Below are 20,165 nucleotides of genomic sequence, written 5' to 3' on the forward strand. Positions count from 1 at the left end.
CATAAAACTCATGCTGGCCCACATTTTGGGGGTGATCAGAGCATTCGTTTGAAAGGCCCCTACATTAATAGGGTGCCTACAAAAAATCAGGTCTATAGGATCATCCTAACCCTTCCATTTGTAGAGGGAAAAAATGAGCATATCGGACAAACATCTGTTCATTTTTCCCTCCACGTTTTGATGGATTAGGATGATCTTATAGACCTAATTTTTGGTACACACCCTGAGGCCTTTAAAATGAATGCTTTGGATCACCCAAAAAATGGGGGGCCACCTGTGGTCCTGAGCACGAGCGTAGAAACACTTTACATTTCAGTGTACCTGCGAAAAATTACTTGACAAAAGCACCCATACGCCATAGCAATAATGCTTGCCCTTGAGTGTGCCAATTTCCTCTAAAGGGCATATTTGTAATTTCAATATATAATAGGTTATAAAAATCAGGTTCACCTACCCCTCCGAAGATGCTCTTTCAACTTTTAAGTAAACCCTCTCATCAAGTCATTGGCAAATGTCCAACGTCCTTTCCAAACATTTCTTCCGATTTATACAGGTCTGTAGATCTGCATTTTTGAGGCGTTTCTTTAATGTTTTCATACGAAATCGTTTCCGATATGTGTGTTTTTTAGGGTCCTGTTTGTGAAATAATCATTTTCCCTCTTTATTTTTACTTCCATTTATTTTGTTGTTCTAAATATTATCTTTTCTCCATTTGATATTGGTTTTTCAGATCTAGTATTCTTACAAAATACCCTTGTTATCTTTGATTTTTCAGATCTAGTAATGATTGATGTCATTTCCTTCAACGTCTTCTTCCAAAGCTATGGTTGATTCTCTCAATTGCAGACCACCTCCTCTTAGAGACAAGGGTGTGAATGTTAGGTAAGCTTTTGTTTGCGTTCTTATTTCTCACATAATTGCAGAAGAAAGAGATAAGGATTTGTTCTTATATCTACATGTATTTTACAGGCTTGTGGATGGATCAGGTGATATAGGAAAACATGTCTCCTTGCGACCAAAAAAAGTTGGAATAGGAAGATGGGGAGAAGCCTTCTTGGCCGGGGGGATTGAACGCATCTTGACCGGGCGAATTGAGCGCTCCTTGCCGGTAATTTCTCAATTGTTGGTTCCAGCCTGTCTGATCCTTCTTGGCCGAGAGGATTATCTCAGGCAAAAAAGGGGAAAGAGGTAAAAAGGGGAAAGAGTGAATAAGTGAATTGAAAATGGTAGGAAAAAAGTGAATAAGTGGACCAAAAAGGTGTGAAAGCTTGAAATTATAGTAGAGGAAGTAATAGTCCAAACAAAGAGGAGGAAGAAGGAGGAAGAAAGAGGAGGGTAGGAGAAAGCTTGAAATTATAGTAGAGGAAGTAAGAGTCAAGGAGGAGGAAGAAAGAGGAGGGTAGGGAGAAAGGTGTTCCTACTTTAATTGTTAGTCTAGAAATTGATATCCAAGAAATTAATGTCAACGTTCTAAAGAAACATTATCTATAACTACCTCATAAACCCATTGAATAGATATCTTAAGAAGTAACTACCTCATAAAGCATTAAATAGATATCTTAAGAAGGAAGCGGACATGCAACCATATGCTCTCCCCTATTTTATAAGTTATTTCATGTTTAAATAAGGGAAATGATTTCTGCGCTCCAATGTTTTGATAAACATGCGCTCCAATTTTTATTGTGTATCATTTAAAGGGCTGTCAGAGGAATATTACGGTTCTCAAAAAGCACTTAAAGAACTTTAAATACTAAACGGCAAACAAGTGGAGCGCATGTTTATCAAAACAATGGAGCGCTGAAATCACTTCCCTTAAATAATCATGTCTTGATTTCAGGTGTGGTTATTTAAGTATACCACGTTATGAACACCTAGTTTTTCTAAAGCGCATCCACTTTGACTATGGATACGAGATCACAGGAGGGCTAGGATTTTTTTTTCTGTTTATTATCTTATTGTAATCATTATTTAATTTATCTAACCTAACGTCGAAATGAATTTTTTTGTTCTTTTTTGTTTGAAACAGACAACAGACAGGCAGGAAATAGCAAGACTGATTTCAAATCTTCTACAACAGAGAGAGGGAGAGAGAGAATGGATGTGAATATGTTGATCCAGCTGATCTTTTCTCTTATCATCAAATTCACTGCAGACTTACCTTCGCTTATGGAAAAATTCAAATCTACGGAGAATGGGCCACTGAAAACTCTCGTATATGCCATGGTCTTAATCTCCTTCTTTGTGGTTACTGTCGTCTGCTCTTATAAAGCAACCCATTTAACTGATCGCTGGCTCCTCATGATACTTGTTCTATCTATAACTTCTTTACTGTCGATTCTTCTGTATAGAGAATCAGGAGTATGGAAATCCATTGTTTCATACGCGTTCTCCCTGTCTTTGCTGTACTTGGCTGGAGAATTTCTACTACACAGGCTGAGGGCTTGCTGGTGTGGATCTATCAAGCTATGTTACGCGTCTTTTCTGTCATTCTATGTGCCATAGCCGTAGCTGCCATGTTCTGGCCACTGCTGAGCTCAACCTTCTCGCCAACCACTCTCGGCCAGCCATCTTCCAACGCCCTTAACGTTTAAAGGGATCGAGTAGTCACTGCTACATGTTAGTTCTTCCTTGTTTTGTTTTTAATAAGTTTATATGTACTTGACCTTATAGTTACGGGCAGCAGCAGGTGACAAAATTTCTATGCTATAAAATGTCCAACGCCCTGTTCAAACATTTCTTATGCTTTATATAAGTATGTAGATCTGCATTTTTGAGGCGTTTCTTTTATGTCTTCATACGAAATCGGTTCCGATCTGTGTTTTTTATGTCCTGTTTGTGAAATAGTCATTTTCCCTTTTTAGTTTTACTTCCATTTATTTTATTCTAAATATTATCTTTTCTCCATTTGATATTGGTTTTTCTGATCTAGTATTCTTACAAAATACCCCTTGTTATCTTTGATTTTTCAGATCTAGTAATGATTGATGTCATTTCCTTCAACGTCTTACCTAGCTTTCACGCTCGACCTAAGGTTGCAATATTGTCATGAACAGGATAACGACCTTAAATTTATGATTGATTCTCTCAATTGGCGCAACTGCAGACCACCTCCTCTTAGAGACAAGGGTCTAAATGTTAGGTAAGCAGCTGTGGATTCTATCAGATATTGAATGCTTATATATATTAATTCAGTGTAGCAAGGGCAAATTCAATTAATCAATAGATGATGGATTTATTCTTTAAAGATACCTTTAGTAACTAGCAAGTTTCAGCCGACATGACTCTTGGAACATTGTATTGATGAATATTTAATAGGAAATTTGCTACAGGATCTTACAAACATAGGTGTTCGTCAGTTGGTTAATTTTGCATATAAGTTGGAGCAAAGTGGAAAATCAGTGTACTTGTTTTTATCATGTAGATTGTAGATTATAACTTGGATCCATAATGTAGTTTGTATCGAGCTTAGCCTACAAAATTAGATTATGGTTTGTACTCCAGTGGTTGATTTTAGTTTGTTTGGTTTCATTGAATAATAGCTCTCTAGTTAGCTTATCTGGAATTTTTGGATCTGAAAGAAGCCTCTTTTAGTTATTTATCTCACTCTTTTTTTCTAATCTCTATCCAGCTCTTCCAAGCCAGCTCTTGAACCTACTCCACAATAGTACATAGGCCTTGCCCCAAAAATCATCTCCCTAAGATGATCCTAACTCTTCGAAACACAGGGATTTTTACGAGATGTCGCTGTATTAGATTGGAGGGTTAGAATCATCCTGTTGAAGATGATTTTTGGGGCATAACCTATTTACATTGAAACTCAACATATGAACGGTTTGGATATTCCAACAAATTGGCTCCAATAAAGTTTGGAAAGAATATGAGTTATATGAACTCTTGCTGTTCATTTTGCAACATTTGTAGCCTCCTCTCGAAGCCGTTTATTCTCTTGTCCATTGCGCGGCTATCGCCTTAGTGGGATCTATAAAATCTTATGTCGAATTGCGATATCCTCTCGAAGCCCTTTATTCTCTTGTCCATTGCGCGGCTATCGCCTTAGTGGGATCTATAAAATCTTATGTCGAATTGCGGTATCCTCTCGAAGCCCTTTATTCTCTTGTCCATTGCGCGGCTATCGCCCTAGTGGGATCTATAAAATCTTATGTCGAATTGCGATATGATTGAGAGGGCCCCTCCTTTAATAATGAGTGGGTTCACATCACGACAGGGAGCAAGCTCTTTGCGCCCCACGTATGTCTTCCACAATGATGTTTGGTGAATAGTATGCAGAGGACCCTACTTGACCGAACAAATAGTAGATCGTGAGTTCTTAGTAACACACTTCTATTAGGGGATCGGCTCAAACGCTGAACTTGTGCATCCCCAAAATACTTTGAATTGCTAAGGTTGTAACTTCACCATTACCATATCTCCTTCTTTGTATTCGCTAATCCCATGCATATTATTCCAATACCCAAACCGTTCATTTGATGTCCCCTAATATAAATAGGCCTTTCCCCAAAAATCATCCCCATCCCCCAAAATTATCTATGGGTTGGGATCATCCCGGCATTAGAATTTTAACAGTTCAGTCGTTGGGCCCGTCCATAGCGATGAAAGACCTTCTAACGTTGTTAATTTTTTATTTTTGACAAAAACACCTATCGCAATAATGTTTTTTCTGAGTTTAACCGGAGCCATGTAGTCCCTTTTACTTTATAGAACATGGTTTAATGGTTAATTTTTAAGCAATTATGTTTGCCCTAAAGAGTACTATTTTTTTTAGAGGGGCATATTTGTAATTTCGTAAGATAACAGGTTATAAACCCTAGTTTCCCCCTTCATCACCACTAGATCTATCATCCACTGCCTCTAGAATCCCCATCTCCCTCAAGATCCGGTTCACCATCTCCATCTAACCCTCCCTGGGTCGAATCAAAATCATCTTCCCCAACCTCAATTTCCCACCATTTGTCTTACCCTAGGACCCGATCCTAGGTGCCATTATCATATCTATTTGGGAGATCTTCTCATATTTGTCTCCGACAATCTCTATCGAATCTCCTATCAATGTCGTCAAGCTCGGTAAGGCTCGCAACCCGCTCAGCCACACCCTAGTTTCTTCTCATCCTTGCTCTTTCTGAGTAACCCTAACGCACTTTTAGGCGTTTCTTTTGTGCCTTCATCCTAAATCTGTTCTGATCTGCATTCTTTAAGGTCATGTTTGTGAAAGTCATTTCCTTCAATGTCTTCTTCCAATGCAAGCTTTGACCATCATCATAGGCCCAAGCTAAGGTTGCAAAGCTGTCACAAACCTGCTAACGGCCTAATATTTATGCTTAATTGTCGCGATTGGCTGAATTGCAGACCTCATCCTCTTAGAGACAAGGGTCTGAGTATTAGGTAAGCTTTTGTTTGCATCCTTCATTCTAACATAATACCTGAAGAAAGAGACAATGCTTTTTTTCTTATATCTACCTGTATTTTACAGATTTATGGATGGAACAGGTGATATAGGAAAAACAAATAAGCAGGTATATTTATTTTTCCTATTATCTTTTACGTTTGGATGTAGCAATAAATGTATTATCTTGTCAATAATTTGTTGTCAATCTTTGAAGTGATGGTGCATTTACTAAAAATTCTAAAATTATATTAGAAATATGGACCTTATACTCATACAAGGTTTTGAATAATGAATAAAGGGGAGCTGATGTCATGTTTCCTCTTTTCTATGTGGTTGCCACTTTTCCAATAAAGTAAATTACTTCAGAACTTGCGATATCTAGTCCCTAGCACACATTGAATAATGTTCTTCCTTGATATGGGTTTGTAGACATGTATTTTTAAGGTGTTATGGTCATGTGTCTATTCGATTGCTCGGATCGGTTTGAAACCCACTAGATAGATTTTCAGGAAATGTGTTTGTCTTCAAAAACCCAAATATCCCTCAGTTCTCCTTCTACCTATGATTAGCCTAGCTATAAAGCATGATGTAGCAAATTAAGAAAGATCCCAGTCAAAAAATACTTGAAAACTACTACTATGGTGATGATCGTCTTCATCATGTAGATGAACTAAACAAAGAACTCTTAAGTTAGAATCAAATGACAAATTGAGCGTTCATAAGATAATTTTTGAACTATTTGCATAATAAAATGAGGTTTCAGTTCAATAAAGCTGGCAACATACATTCCCAAATCAGATTAAACATAACATTGTAATCAAAGACGGAGTTTTCATGGAAATTCGAAGCTTTAGAATCCCTTTTATCAAACACAAAATAAATCAACCCCTTAGTTGTCAATTTCGTCCCGGTGACCATTTCGTTTTGGTCATCAGGACGGTGCGTTTCGGTCGTTATGTTCCGATTTCGTTCGAAACTTTTCGTTTCGCTACAACTAAATGAACCAAATATGTAAAAGATCCAATATCTACTTAAAGAAAAATCACTATTAATCAGCTAAAATGCTTGTGTTGACTGTTCACCAGTGCCTGACAAGATGAAAAAAATTTGGAGTCCAAATTACGAGATTTTTTTACCAGACATTTGGGATTTAATAATGTTTGGACATGATAGAATTTATGAATTTTTAAAATTAGAAAAATACCTCGCCTTTTGGAAGTTAACATTTTTTATTTGACCTGATTTTTTTTCTGAAATTTGTACTCTAGCTGGAGAGTTGACTTTTTATCCTTTAGATTTGTGTCTTGAAACTATTTTTATTAGATCCAAATGGGGGGTATTCCGTTATTTACATGTAAATCTTAACTAAGTGGACAATAAAAATAGTAAAGACATTTACTTAAATGACTTTACATGTCCGGAATAGGTTTTCCTACTCCTGCACCCTATGGTTTAGTCGTTCCGTGCGGTCGCTCGGGAGAGGGCCTTCACTACACTGGATCAGGCTTAAGTATTTGTTTCCTACACAGCTCCAGTCCTTCAGACCACGCCCATATTGGTTTAGTCGTTCCGTTTGGGCCCTCTGGAGACGTTTACTTAAATGACTTTACATGTCCAGAATGAAACGACTTTACAACTACGATCAACCCAAACTAATGCCATATAATAATTCCATAAAGAAATCAGCTAACCAATGAATGAAAGAAGTCAAATGTCAGTCAAATATGTCTTGAAAAGAAGATTCGTATATCTATGGCCACAACAATACCTAATGTGTAAGGAAGTGATAGTGGCTAACTAGACTAGGGTCGAGTGATAGGGTGACAAGAGTTAGGAATGATAATGTGAAAGAGAGTAAGAGATAAAGAGAAAGGTTTAAAGGGGTGGGAATGTAGAGGTAGATTAGGAAAGTAAAAAAGATGGGATCCGTATCTGAGGTGGCATGCCGGGCTTGTGCTATGGTCGTTTGGCTACAAGTGATGTCCAAGAGGTGTGAGAGAGCTAGAAAAAGGGAAATAGTGTACTCTGATCTCAACCAAAGAAGTGAGAGCTAAGTTGTAAAATTCGTTTCGTTTGCTGTTTTATTTTGGCGACCGGGGTGAAACGTTTCAACCATCTCAGTCATTTCGTTCGGATTTCTAATTGATGTAACATTTGCAAATAAAACTAAATTAAAATATTATTATGTCCAATAACAACCAGGTTTAGTCATCCCGTCTTGTTTGATTTCCCTATATATATATATACCACTTTTGCTTTTTTATATTTTTTGTTGTATGGATCTTGGCCACATCAGCCATTGGGCTTCTCCTTTTTGTACAATAAAATTCTAGTATTAAAGAAACATTTCAAAAAAATAACAAGAGACCATTTCAATGTCACGTGTGTGTTTTAGATGGGTTCTAAAGCTTATTAATAGATTTTAGTAATTGAAAATTTGTCACATTTACGCATTGTCCTTACGTTATCTTGCACTACAAATTGTGCTTAACTGCTGAATTATTTTCTCGTATTATTAAAACTTTCTTTCCATGGTAACCTATAATATCTGTATTTCAATCGACTAGTTTCTGCACCTATTCTTACCCTCCCTGTTAGTGGTAAAGGATTTGTGGTGTGTAGTGATGCTTCTATGAAAGGATTGGGATGTGTATTGATGCAAGAGGGTAAGGTAGTTGCTTACGCATCGCGTCAGCTCAAACCTTATGAGGAAAACTACCTTACCCATGATTTAGAATCGGCGGCCGTAGTCTTTGCATTGAAAATTTGGAGGCACTATCTTTATGGGGAAACTTGTGAAATTTTCACATACCATAAAAGTTTGAAATATTTGTTTACTGAGAAAGAATTGAACATGAGACAACGCAGATGGTTGGAACTTTTGAAAGATTATGATTTGACCATTAGCTATCTTCTGGAAACTTAGCTACATTGATTACTTCTCAGGCTCTTATCCTAGAAGACTTAAGAAGGTTGGATATTGGTATCTTTTGTGGGGTAAATCAAACCCAAATTGCAGCGTTGCAAGTACAACCAACCTTATTGGAGATGATTAGAATTTCCTAAGCCGACGATCCGCAGTTACAGAAAATTAAAGACAGATTGGTATCGGATGTAGAGTCAGATTTTCAGACCCATTCAGATGGTTCCCTCAGATGTAGAAATTGAATTTGTGTACCAAACAACCCTGATTTGAAGTTAGAAATCTAGAAAGAAGCTCACAGTTCACACTATTCGATTCACCCAGGGAGTACGAAAATGTATCGTGATTTGTGAAGAAATTTCTGCTGGAACAACATGAAAAGAGAGATAGCTACTTATGTATCTCAATGTTTGACTTGTCAACAAGTGAAAGGAGAGCATCAGAGGTCGGCAGGGCTGTTGCAACCTTTACTCATTCCAAAATGGAAATGGGAAAGAATTTCTATGGATTTTGTTTCTGGACTTCCTAAGACAAAAAGTGACAATGAAATAGTTTGGTAATAGATCGATTAACCAAGTTTGCCCACTTTCTACCGATCAAGACTGGTACGACCCCTGATGATTTGGCTAAATTATATGTTAAGGAAATTGTTAGATTGCATGGAGCACCGATTTCCATTGTGTCAGACAGGGATAGCCGTTTTGTGTCACATTTTTGGCGAAGTTTGTATCATGAGATGGGGAACTTCACTTGATTTTAGTACAACTTTTCACCCTCAGACTGACGGACAATCAGAAAGGAGTATTCAGATTTTAGAAGATATGCTTAGAGCCTACGCCTTAGATTTTAAGGGTTCTTGGGATCATCACCTACCCTTAGTCGAGTTTTCCTATAATAACTGTTAGTATTTTAAATACTAAAAATGAAAGAAACATTTGCTTTTGAAAAAGATTCTTTTTTGCTTTTGAATTTCCCACCCAAAATTTGAAATTTTCAAATTGATTCTATTCTCTTGTACTTTCCCACCAATATCATTTAAACTTTTGAAGGTAGCTCTCTTACCTCTTAAAAGTTTAGTCCAAGATGGGAAGTTGAGAAAAATTCTCCCATCCATATAAGAGGGAGTGTTGAGCAAAGGCTTGAGCCTTTCAAGGGCATTCAATTTGTTTGCCTTTGGTGTTTTACAAAGAACAAGATCAAATAAATAAAAAACACACGCGCGCGCGCGCCGAGCCGAGCCGAGCCGAGCCGAGCCGAGCCGTGCCGTGCCGTGCCGTGCCGTGTCGGGGCGGGGCGCGGGTGTGTGTGTCTGTGTTGGGTTGGGTTGGGTTGGGTTTTCTAAACGGATTTTTTATTTATAAATCCAACGGTCATGTCTCTTTAGTTTTAACTTAATCCAACCGTTACAACCCTCTTAAGTAACGGCAATTTTTTAAATGACGTTTTTTAAAAAGGTGTCTCTTCCGTTTTTAAAAAAGGTGTCTCTTCTGTTTTAAAGAGGTGTCTTCAACAGACACGTTTTCTCTATAAAAAGATATTGTTTCCAACGTCTTGAAAAATAGTTCTTACATCTGTTTTAGAATCTCTCTTTAAACAAATAGACGAGCCTTTCATCTCTGCTGATTCGTTTTTCCATCTCTATTGAGTCGTTTGCAAAAACAGAACAGTTTCCTTTCTGTTATTTTTGTTTTCTTTTCTCTGTTCTGTTTTATTTGTTGGGCATTCGGAGTGTTCGCTGTTTGGTTCGGATCTATCTGATTGTGCACTTCAGATAGATAGCGACGGTGCGTCGGGCTGTTGTATCCTGGGGGTGATTGCGTTCGGATCTGTTGCACCGGAGGGTTTTCCGCAGAGGCGCAAAATCACCTTAAAGAGAGCGACCTAGTCCGTGCCTCAACTCGCCGCATCGAAAAGGTTATACTAATCATCTATTCTTTCTGTTTTTCACAGAAATCAGTAAACAGGTACGCCATATTATTTATATTAAGAGGAAAATATCATAACAATTTTAAGGTGATTTTCGTTTCTGTTTTCCTCTTTCTAAAATATGGCATCCCATGACGAGATTATATCGGATTCCTCAAATCCGAATAAGCCTTTTCGATTTAGTGGTGCTAATTTTAAGAGATGGAAGAAGAAAATGTTTTTCTATTTATCCACCAAGAAAGTAGCCCATGTTTTGGAAGACCCAAAGCCTTGGCGATCAGAACTTGAACCAGTTAGATCTACTTTGAAAAAGAACTGGACAGATTCTGATTTCCTATGCCAAAACTTTATTCTCAATTGCCTATCCGACGAATTATACGATTTTTATAGTGACTGTAAGGATTCCATGACACTTTGGGAAGCCTTACAGAAGAAGTATGATACGGAAGAGGCTGGGTCTAAAAAATATGCGGTTAGCAAGTATTTTAGATATTACATGGTGGATGAGAAGACGGTGATTTCTCAAACCCACGAGTTGCAAAAACTTGTTCACGACATTCTTGCGGAAGGAATGACTATTAGTGAACAATTTCAAGTTGCAGCCGTGATTGACAAATTACCTCCTTCTTGGAAAGAATTCAGAAATTCCCTTCTTCATAAAACTAAGGAATTATCTATGGAAGGTCTTCTTGTTCGTCTTCGGATCGAAGAAGAAAACCGTAACCAAGATAAGAAAGAAGGGAATACTGAAATTGTAACTAATGTGAATGCCATTTCTGAAGTTAAGAACCAAAATCAGAAACCGCAAGTGAATCTGAAGCCCAAAAAGAAGTTGAAGAAAAAGCAACAGAACCAAAACCGAGGTACCTTCAAGCGTCCGAACCAAAACACAACTTCTGGAAAGAATGACTATTCCAAAATTGTGTGCTATATTTGTGGGCTCAAGGGTCATATTGCACGGATGTGTCGACGTAAGAAGACTGCACCAATCCCTCAAGCCAACGTGATAGAAGAGCCACTTGTGGCTATGATCACTGAAGTGAATATCGTTGGAGGATCTGAAGGGTGGTGGGTCGACACTGGTGCGTCCCGTCATGTGTGTTTTGACAGGAAGTGGTTCAAGACGTATGCTCATGCAGATAATGAGAAGAAGGTGCTTCTAGGGGACTCGCATACAATAAAGGTACTCGGTGTTGGGGACGTTGAACTTTGCTTCACTTCAGGGCGGAAAGTGATACTGAAGGATGTTCTTCATACTCCAGACATGAGGAAGAACTTAGTTTCTGGTTTTCTTCTTAACAAGGCTGGTTTTAAACAAACCATAGAGTCTGACCAGTATGTTGTAACCAAGTTTGGATCCTTTGTTGGTAAAGGATATGCATGTGATGGAATGTTCAAACTGAATGTTGAAATAATGAATGAAAGTGATTCTTCTGTTTACATGCTTTCTTCTGTTAATTCATGGCATGCTAGGTTGTGTCATATAAATAGGAAATATGTACATAACATGAGTGTATTAGGTATGATTCCTAAAGTAGTCTTAGAAGAATTTAACAAATGTGAAATATGTAGTAAGGCTAAAATTTCTAGAAAGCCTTTCAAAAGTGTTGAAAGGAATTCAGAACTTTTAGACTTAATTCATAGTGACATTTGTGAGTTAGACGGTATCTTGACCCGTAGTGGTAAAAGATACTTTATAACCTTTATAGATGATTTTTCTAAGTATACAATCATTTATTTAATTAGACATAAGAGTGAAGCCTTAAAAATGTTTAAGGAATACCTATTAGAAGTAGAGAACCAATTCAATAGGAAGATTAAGAGACTAAGAAGTGATAGAGGAGGTGAATATGAATCATTAGAATTCACTGACTTTGTTAAGTCATTAGGAATTATACATGAAACAACCGCTCCTTACTCTCCCGCTTCAAATGGGGTTGCAGAAAGGAAAAATAGAACACTAGTGGAACTTACGAATGCTTTACTCCTAAGTTCAGGAGCCCCTTCTAACTTATGGGGAGAAGCAATTCTAACTTCCTGCTATGTTCTTAATAGAATTCCTAATTACAAAACTAAAGTCTCACCTTTTGAATTTTGGAAAAATAGGAAACCCAATGTGAGTTACTTTAGAGTTTGGGGATGTTTAGCTTATGTAAGACTTTCTAATATTAAGAGACCCAAAATAGGAAGTAGAGCCATAGAGTGTGCCTTTATGGGTTACTCTCTTACAAGCAAAACATATAGGTTTTTAGACCTAAATAATAGTGTAATAATAGAGTCAGTGGATGCTGAATTCTTTGAAGATAAATTTCCTTTTAAATCTAGACATAGTGGGGGTACCGTGACTATTGGAGATAGTGGGGGCACCGAGCCTAGGATTGAGGTAAACCCTGAAGTAGAAATTGAACCTAGGAGAAGTAAAAGATCCAAAATAGCCAAGAATTTTGGCTCTGATTTCTATGTCTTTAGTTTGGAGGGAGATCCTTCTTCTTTAGAGGAAGCTTTGTCCTCGTCAGATGCTGACTTTTGGAGAGAAGCTGTCAATGATGAGATGGAGTCTCTGATGTCAAACCAGACTTGGAAATTAGTAGATTTACCACCAGGATTTAAGACCATAGGGTGTAAATGGATTCTTAGAAGAAAATTGAAACCAGATGGAACCATAGACAAATATAAAGCTAGGCTTGTTGCTAAAGGCTTTAGGCAAAAAGAAAATATAGATTTCTTTGATACATACTCTCCGGTTACTAGGATTACATCTATTAGAGTTTTGATTGCAGTGGCTGCAATCCATAATCTGGTAATTCATCAAATGGATGTAAAGACTGCTTTCTTAAATGGTAATCTAGAAGAGGAGATATATATGGACCAACCTAGTGGTTTCATATCTCCAGGTCAAGAAAATAAAGTATGTAAGTTGGTGAAGTCACTGTATGGACTTAAACAAGCACCAAAACAGTGGCATGAAAAATTTGATAATATCATTATATCAAATGGTTTTAAAATCAATGAAAGTGATAAGTGTATATATTATAAGTATATTAATACTTATTGTATTATTATTTGCTTGTATGTTGATGATCTTTTAATTTTTGGTTCTAACTTGGAAATAGTTAAACAAACCAAAAATCTATTAAAACAAAACTTTGATATGAAAGATCTAGGAGAAGCAAATGTAATTTTAGGGATTAAAATTACAAGATCTGATAGTGGTATATCTTTAGACCAGTCCCATTATATAGAAAAGATACTTAAAAAGTATAAGTACTTTGATTGTAATCCAGTATGTACTCCTTTTGATCCTAGTATTAGATTGTATTCTAATGAAGGTGATAGTGTTAATCAAAAAGAGTATGCTAGTATTATTGGTAGTTTAAGGTATGCTACAGACTGTACCAGACCTGATATAGCATATGCGATAGGCATATTATGTAGATATACTAGTAATCCAAGTATAGAACATTGGAATGCTATATCACGAGTCATGAGATACCTCAAACGAACCATTAATAATGGGATTCACTACCATAGGTTTCCTGCTGTTCTAGAGGGTTTCAGTGATGCCGATTGGAATACTTTGTCAGAAGATTCCAAGGCTACCACTGGGTATGTATTTACTATTGGTAGTGGTGCAGTTTCTTGGAGATCCAAGAAACAGACTATTATTGCTCAGTCCACTATGGAATCTGAGTTGATTGCACTAACCTCTGCATGTGAAGAGGCTAGTTGGTTGAGAAATATTTTATCTGATATACCTATTTGGGAAAGACCTGTTCCCGCTATTTTGATTCACTGTGACAGCACAGCTGCTATTGGAAGAGTACATAATAAGTACTATAATGGAAAGTCGCGACAGATACGCCGGAAACATAGTACTGTGAGAGAATTGATTTCTAATGGATCAATCACGATTGACTTTGTGAGATCTGGTGATAATTTGGCAGATCCCTTAACTAAGGCCTTGTCAAGGGAGAAAATCTGCAATACATCGAGGGGGATGGGACTAAAGCTCATTTGTAAATAGTTACCTATGATGGACACCCAACCTAGGGACTGGAGATCCCAAGAACTAGGTTTTCAATGGGAAAAACGAGTCGTAGTGTAACTTGTGGACGATCATGCTATTTTCAAGTTTATCTCAAAGTCCATCCCTATGGTGTAACTCAAGCATGATATCCTGAAGCGTTTGGAAGGTTGAGTTATTACTCTTAATGAGATCTATAGCTCGTATGAGTGGGATGTATAGGCTACAGGAGCATCCTTGATAGACTCACCTACATGTTAGCGCGGAAGTGGGCCGCTTCCAAAAGAGACAAGAGCTTATTCTCTTATGCTTACATGGAAACTGGGATGTAGCACATGGCCGTAATGTGCGAGCTTTTTGGAACCAATTGAACACTTTAGTATCATGTGTGTGGTGCACGTCTCTCTGTACCCAAGGATTGTAGTTCAAGACATAGTCACTATCAATTCCTTACAGTTAGAAAGCACTTACACTAAGTAAAGGTTCAAGACATAGTCACCTTTATTATACGTGATACTCTGCTGATTGCCCAGCATTAAGTTTTACTAATATTTTTTTCTATTAAAATAAGTGGGGGATTGTTAGTATTTTAAATACTAAAAATGAAAGAAACATTTGCTTTTGAAAAAGATTCTTTTTTGCTTTTGAATTTCCCACCCAAAATTTGAAATTTTCAAATTGATTCTATTCTCTTGTACTTTCCCACCAATATCATTTAAACTTTTGAAGGTAGCTCTCTTACCTCTTAAAAGTTTAGTCCAAGATGGGAAGTTGAGAAAAATTCTCCCATCCATATAAGAGGGAGTGTTGAGCAAAGGCTTGAGCCTTTCAAGGGCATTCAATTTGTTTGCCTTTGGTGTTTTACAAAGAACAAGATCAAATAAATAAAAAACACACACACGCGCGCGCGCGAGCCGAGCCGTGCCGTGCCGTGCCGTGTCGGGGCGCGGGTGCGGGTGTGTGTGTGTGTCTGTGTTGGGTTGGGTTGGGTTGGGTTTTCTAAACGGATTTTTTATTTATAAATCCAACGGTCATGTCTCTTTAGTTTTAACTTAATCCAACCGTTACAACCCTCTTAAGTAACGGCAATTTTTTAAATGACGTTTTTTAAAAAGGTGTCTCTTCCGTTTTTAAAAAAGGTGTCTCTTCTGTTTTAAAGAGGTGTCTTCAACAGACACGTTTTCTCTATAAAAAGAGATTGTTTCCAACGTCTTGAAAAACAGTTCTTACATCTGTTTTAGAATCTCTCTTTAAACAAATAGACGAGCCTTTCATCTCTGCTGATTTGTTTTTCCATCTCTATTGAGTCGTTTGCAAAAACAGAACAGTTTCCTTTCTGTTATTTTTGTTTTCTTTTCTCTGTTCTGTTTTATTTGTTGGGCATTCGGAGTGTTCGCTGTTTGGTTCGGATCTATCTGATTGTGCACTTCAGATAGATAGCGACGGTGCGTCGGGCTGTTGTATCCTGGGGGTGATTGCGTTCGGATCTGTTGCACCGGAGGGTTTTCCGCAGAGGCGCAAAATCACCTTAAAGAGAGCGACCTAGTCCGTGCCTCAACTCGCCGCATCGAAAAGGTTATACTAATCATCTATTCTTTCTGTTTTTCACAGAAATCAGTAAACAGGTACGCCATATTATTTATATTAAGAGGAAAATATCATAACAATAACAGCTATCAAGCAAGTATTCAGATGGCACCGTTTGAAGCATTGTATGGTAGAAAGTGTAGATTGCCTATATGCTGGGACGATGTTGGTGAAAGAGAGATTTTGGGACTCAAGTTAGTTCATCAAGCAATTGATAAAATACAAGTAATTCGGGAGCATCTTAGAATAGCTCAGAGTAGACAGAAAAGTTACGCCGATGTTCGAAGAAGGGAGTTGGAATTTCAGGCTGGAGACAAAGTTCTGTTAAAAGTGTCACCCACTGGAGGGGTGATGCGATTTGGAATCCGCAGAAAGCTTAGTCCCAGATACATCGGACCTTTTGAGATTTTGGAGAAAGTTGGAGCAGTGGCATACAGATCAGCCTTGCCTCCTTCCTTAGCAAGTGTTCATAGTGTGTTTCATGTGTCTATGCTATGGAAGTATGTATCGGATCCTAACCATATAATCGAACTACGACCGGTACGGTTGAGAGCAGATTTATCATATGAAGAGCGACCTATTCGAATTGTGGACCGAAAGAATCAAGTTTTACGAAAACGCACCATTCCTTACGTAAAGATTCGATGGCAAAATCACTCGGAGCGTGAAGCTACTTGGGAATTAGAAGAAAAGATGAAAACCGAATATCCATTTCTATTCGAGGACTCAGGTACGTGATAAGCAAATTTCGAGGACGAAATTTTTGTAAGGAGGGTAGAATATAATATCCTGAAAATGCCCCCCTTTCTAATTTTGTCCACCCCTTTAGTGGAGGGCATTTTTGCCAAAAATAATTAAAGTTTAATTAGGGCTTTTCTTTTTAGACCTATAAATATAAGTTTTGGGAGAATAGGGAAACTAAAAGCAACCCTAATTCTTGCTACAGTTGGAGAGAAAGAGAGATCTACAAGGAGAAAGAGGAGAGGATCAAGAACAAGTGCTTTCTGACACAAATTGAGGTAAGAATCTTGTTTCGATTGTTCGTATGTTTGCTAAGGATTCTAAAACAAGGGTTGGGTTGACTAAAATTGAGTTTTCGTTTTGATTAATACGACGTCTGATCTTTGGTTTTTTCGAAGGATTCATCTTGTTTTAGTAATCTTCATCGTATCCAAGATCTAGATCATATGTTTGGAATAGTGCGTTTTGGAAGGTTTTGATAAAAAAAACCCACATATATTTTACATCCTTGATCTGATAAGATTTGAGTTGCGAGAGTGGGTTTGGTGGATACGTCTCGTCGTTATGAATCCATCGGATCCAACATTGCGCAAATCGGAGTTGAATGGAAGGAGTTATGAATTTTTGAAGACTATCTAGTCAGAACTTTAAGGCCCTTATAGGAATTCCATAGAAACGATGTATGAGTAAGGTCTGACTCATTTAGAGTAAAAAAATATATATGACATTGATTTTGTGAACCTCATATGTAGGTGATTGAACGGCCGATCAAAAGACAACTTCAGAATCTGATCGAGATGAGTAGTACGGGTTATACTAACGGGTTATATTGTAAGAACCTTTTGGAGCTTTGCTATTTGTTCAATCGAATTTGAATTTGAACCAATTTTGACATCTGTTGAGTATAGCCTTTTATACTCTTTATTGGACACAACCTTGAGCCTTGTGCTTTTGAACTCCTATTAAACTATTGAACTATCGAATTTACTTTCGATCCTGAAATCATTGAATTTGTTGATTCTTCGGAGTCCCTTAACCATTGAATCATTGAGCTCTATGCCATGATTATTGAACTATTGACTATTGAATTCTTGGAATGCTAGTTTATTCTTGGACCCTTATGCCTTCGGGGAATGCATAATACGTTGGCAGCTAGATACCATTAGGCCAAATTCTGGACCCCCAGTGGGGAATGCATAATACACTGAAACATTTTGATTTATCGAAATTAGTAAACTAAGCAACTGTGTATCCAAGAATTATCGAATCCTATATTGAATTCAGATTTGACACCTATTTCGATTTTCTTTAACTAAAAGAACTCTGCTTGAATGTGCTTGATGTTTTGGAGCCATGCTTGTTCGTATATGGATCATGCCTTGATCTTATTATTTTCCGTCAATTGCTTTATCATCTGTTAGTGCAGTCTTTATTACTCACAATCGAGTTTTAGCTCACCCGTGGTTTAACAAATTTCAGGTCAAGAAGATTGACTCCAACCTGAAGCGGAGTACCAAGAAATCCACAATTAGGGCCTTCTTTTATTTTGTTTCACATCTAGTTGTTTAGGTAAGCAAGTGGTGGACAAATTATACTTCAATCTTTTATTATTATTTATTATGGGTTGTGAGTGAGAGAGTTTGACACTCAATGTTTAATTTGTTTAATGGTTGACTTTAATGGATGGAATGGAATTTAGTTGTTGAGTTTAGTTAAGCATGGTTTTGTTATTGCTAGCCTTGCATGTACGTAGAGTAACCCTCTATCAACATGTGGTGCTGTTGTGGAGATAGAAGGAATCTAATTAAGAGTATTGAGAACTTCAGATTTGATAACAGTGACAGCAAAAGCTTTGAGATATGGAATGCCATGTTTGCATTGGCTTTGCTAGTATATGCTCATCAATGAGGGGTTCCCACAATGTTATCAAATAGGACAAGGGGATGGGCTCCCCATCATGGAAGGTTGCATATTTTTGTAGAAATTCTTTTTTTCATATTCATTCCTCTTGGAGGGTTCCTTTACAGTGCGTATCTGTGGAGATGAGAACTTTTGCCTCCATTGGTTTTGCTAATAAAGATGTGTCTTTGTTGGCTTGAATTGTTGGGAGTCTCCCAAATAGTTTTATAGTATCTCAAACTTTAGCTATGGCAGTTTACATGATCACTATACTCTCTTCTAACAGAAAGAAATGAGTGAAATGAGAAATCTAAATCTGCTTCAGTTTCAAAGGGTTTTGAGTGTGGGATATCCAAATAACCTAATTTAACAAAGAGCATGAGACTTGATTCGGCATTTAAGTGTCTAGACTTTAGAGAGTTAAAATCTATAAAGACTTCAATTTTTGAGAAATGCGCACAGAATGAGAACTAGAAAGTGGTTCAGCTACCAAGGACTTTGTGAGAAATAGAGCGTACTCTTCATTAGGAAAAATGAAAGTTAGGGAAAATAACGATTAAGAATTCAGTGTCTTAGTTTTCAAGGATTTGTGAAATGTCATTCAGCATGACCCTTTTTCTATTATAATTTTCCAAAACCAAAGACTTCACTATTAAAATAACAAAGAGGAAAGGATTTTGAATCTCAGGAATAGGATAAGGGTCTGTATGTTTCAAACAAAACACATCCTTCTCAGCACAATGTACAACAATACCAATCTAAATTACTGATGTAAACAGCATCCTAGACTGGATTGTCCCTTGGCTTTGAAGTCGTCTCTTTCAGTGAATCTTCTAGGGGACATTTAAGTGGTTGGATAGAAAAGAAATTAAATCTTTTTTATACCATTGGTTCATACTGGCTTCCTTGAACTTCCCTGTGAAAAATGCAAAATGATAGATGAAATGTCATGATAATTTAAATAGTAAAGATTTTGGAAGAGTTCCTAATAAATTTCTTTGAGGTAAACTCCCAATAGATAATACCTCCATTATCTCAATCTAAACAGTTAAGGATATGGAAGAGTTCATGATATTTTTCCTACAGATGAGCTTTCTTCTTCATGAGTATTCATGGTCGAAAACCAATAGACATAGAAACCATCAATAAAAAGAATGCTGACATTGAGTAAAAGAGATGATATCTTGAGATGGGTATTTCTGAAAAAAACCTTCTATCAATTGAATCTTTCAGGATAAAACTTCAAGAGAAAAGAATACCAACAAAGAATACCATCAATAAAAGAAAACCAACAGAGAAACCATCAATAAAAAAAGAAAACCAACATTGAATAACATCAATAAAAAAGAATACCAACAGAGAAAACATCAATAAAAAAGAATGCCAACATTGAGTAAAAGTGATGCTATCTTGAGATGGGTATTTCTAAAAAAACTTTCAATCAATTGAATCTTTCATGATAAAACATCATTGAAATAGGGAAATAGATGAAAAGGGCACCAACTATTAATGGAAGTTAATCAAATCAATGTATGGGAAAAAGATAAGAAACCCATAGACATACCAAAAGGCTAAAACCAGTGACCCCTGCAAATGAAGTAGCCATTGAAGCACTAGAGAGAGCAAGCTCTCCAAGATGACCAACAAACATAAGTGATATA

General features: G+C 37.1%; 1 protein-coding gene across 11 annotated transcripts; it reads left to right on the top strand.

Moving 5' to 3' along the window:
• Nucleotides 1-449: 449 nt before the first annotated feature.
• LOC143858914 (uncharacterized) lies at nt 450-18,321 on the top strand. Of its 11 annotated transcripts, XR_013239078.1 has the most exons (9): nt 450-553; nt 776-882; nt 970-1,108; nt 2,027-2,616; nt 2,970-3,139; nt 3,629-4,507; nt 4,784-5,400; nt 5,489-5,531; nt 18,085-18,321. XR_013239078.1 is itself a non-coding variant. In XM_077369606.1 (8 exons), exons 5-8 carry the CDS (start codon nt 2,985-2,987, stop codon nt 18,172-18,174), a joined length of 408 nt encoding a protein of 135 aa, XP_077225721.1. In that variant the 5' UTR covers nt 450-553; nt 776-882; nt 970-1,108; nt 2,027-2,616; nt 2,970-2,984; the 3' UTR covers nt 18,175-18,321. The 11 variants fall into 11 exon arrangements, 3 of the variants coding, with proteins under 3 accessions (XP_077225721.1, XP_077225722.1, XP_077225723.1); XR_013239077.1 differs by having other exon boundaries at nt 3,629-5,400; XR_013239079.1 differs by having other exon boundaries at nt 3,054-3,139; nt 3,629-5,400.
• Nucleotides 18,322-20,165: the final 1,844 nt, after the last annotated feature.

The sequence above is a fragment of the Tasmannia lanceolata genome, unplaced genomic scaffold (assembly GCF_043159265.1).
Source record: "Tasmannia lanceolata isolate RefF3 unplaced genomic scaffold, GAP_Taslan_0.1 ptg000029l, whole genome shotgun sequence".
Classification (NCBI taxonomy): domain Eukaryota; kingdom Viridiplantae; phylum Streptophyta; class Magnoliopsida; order Canellales; family Winteraceae; genus Tasmannia; species Tasmannia lanceolata.

Coding starts and splice junctions, on each gene's coding strand:
- LOC143858914 (XM_077369606.1), top strand. CDS start 2,985: ATGTCATTTCCTTCAACGTCTTACCTAGCTTTCACGCTCGACCTAAGG. Junction 5,401..5,488: donor GACAAGGGTCTGAGTATTAG/GTAAGCTTTTGT, acceptor TGTATTTTACAG/ATTTATGGATGGAACAGGTG. Junction 5,532..18,084: donor TAGGAAAAACAAATAAGCAG/GTATATTTATTT, acceptor AACAAATTTCAG/GTCAAGAAGATTGACTCCAA.